Raw genomic sequence first — 1865 nt, forward strand, 5'->3', positions numbered from 1 at the left:
CTGCCCAGGCGGGTCTCCAACCCGCAGGCTCAGGCAATCCACTCACCTCAGCCTCCCAAAAGTGCAGGATTACAGGCTGAGCCACTGAGCCCGGCTTCACCTCATCCTTTCAAGTAGCCAGAGATACAGGCACATGTTCCCATGCCCAGCCATTTAAAAAAGTTTATTTATTGTAGAGACGAGGTCTCACTGAGTTGCTGGGCTGGTCTCAAACCCTTGGGCTCAGGTAATCCACTTGTCTCAACCTCCTAAAGTGCTGGGATTATAGGCTGAGCCACCAAGCCCAGCCAAAAATATTTAAAATAGTAAATTTGGATTTCTATTTTACCACAGTTTTTAGAAGTTTTTTAAAAGTATGCTGTGGTATTTTGCTTATATTACATATTTATTTGATTAAAAAGCTCCTCCATAATACCAGAAATATTACTAATTGTGGGAAATTTTACTTTAAGTCGTGAAAGAGAAAGAGAAAGACGTAGATCCAGAGAAAGATCACCTCAGAGGAAACGTTCCCGGGAGAGATCTCCCCGAAGAGAGAGAGAGAGATCACCTCGAAGAGTTCGACGTGTTGTTCCTCGTTATACAGTCCAGTTTTCGAAGTTTTCTTTAGATTGGTAGGTTCTTCCCCCCCCCCACCGTTTTCTTAAATTACTAGTTTTGTAATTTTGTATAATTTGATAGAATGTGTTACAGGTTTGTTTTTCTTGTATCCTTCATTTACTCACATTTATTGCTCTTTATGTAAGGGAAGAAATGCAATTTGAAGTAGCAATTTAGTTCCCCACAAGGGTGCATTATTTTTATATCATCATTAATGATCATTATTAAGGATATCTACCAGTATTGAAAAATGCAGCCCCTCAAGGATATTCCTCTGATGAAGTTGTTTCCTAAAGTTAGAGTCAGTTAAGATCTAGATTGACTGGCAACTTTAAGTTCATCTGTATATAGTCCATGATATATGATGAAGCAATACAGTGTGCCCGTTCTTTCAGGTGTAACTGTGCTAGTGTAATATAACAGAAACATATACCTAGATATACTCACAGGTCTACATAATGTACACACACATTCGTATGTATATATGTAAATATATTATTCAGCATTTGGAATCACTGATTGTGGGCAAGTTACCAGGAATTTCTAACCTTCAACTGTAAAAGAGATAATATCAACTTGCAAACTTATTGTGAGGTTGAGTTCATATTGTCTGAAGTACTTAACCCAGTTTATGGCAGTTGTTGTTCTCAATAATTAAGGGAGCTTGTGGTATCAAGTAGGTAATCAATTGACAGACGGGAAAAACAAATTGACAATAAAGTAAGAAGGTCTTTACAAGGCACTATTCAAGTCTCTCTAACTTAGGAAGAGATAATTCTATTGCACTTCAGTGGCCTAAAAGGCTATTGCTACAGTTCAACAAACTATAATAATTAATATTCGTAATACTGGGGCCAATGACAAATTAAAATTTCTATATATTCAAAACTGAAAATTTCTATATATTCAAAATTGTTTCATGTTTGTCTTATTTTGACAGCAGGACTTTACCAAATAAAGTGTGTGTGTTTATCAGCAATCATAACTGATACGATAATCACTGTTCCTTTTTCTTTTTCTTTCTTTTTTTTTTTTTCTTTTTTTGAATTAGAGTCTCACTCTATTGCCTGGGCTGGAGTTTAATGGCATACTCAGCCACTGCAGCCTCAACCTGGTAGGCTCAGGTGATCCTTCCTCCTCTGCCTTCAAAGTAGCTGAAACTATAGGCATGCGTCACCATATCTGGTTAATTTTAAATTTTATTGTAGAAGCCAGACTCGGTGGCTCAGCCTGTAATCCCGCGCTTTGGGAGGCTGAGGTGAGTG

General features: G+C 37.7%; 1 protein-coding gene across 4 annotated transcripts in view; it reads left to right on the forward strand.

The window, feature by feature from the left end:
- Window positions 1–1865, forward strand: part of CCAR1 (cell division cycle and apoptosis regulator 1) — a 69629-nt gene that overhangs the window by 31817 nt on the left and 35947 nt on the right. For all 4 annotated transcript variants that reach the window (XM_008073084.1, XM_008073085.1, XM_008073087.1 and 1 more), the window contains one exon: window positions 453–614. In XM_008073084.1, coding sequence (XP_008071275.1) covers window positions 453–614 — 162 coding nt within the window. The remainder of the gene's footprint in view (window positions 1–452; window positions 615–1865) is intronic.

Source organism: Carlito syrichta, unplaced genomic scaffold (assembly GCF_000164805.1).
Source record: "Carlito syrichta isolate Samal-C Ts95f unplaced genomic scaffold, Tarsius_syrichta-2.0.1 Scaffold315646, whole genome shotgun sequence".
NCBI classification, from domain to species: domain Eukaryota; kingdom Metazoa; phylum Chordata; class Mammalia; order Primates; family Tarsiidae; genus Carlito; species Carlito syrichta.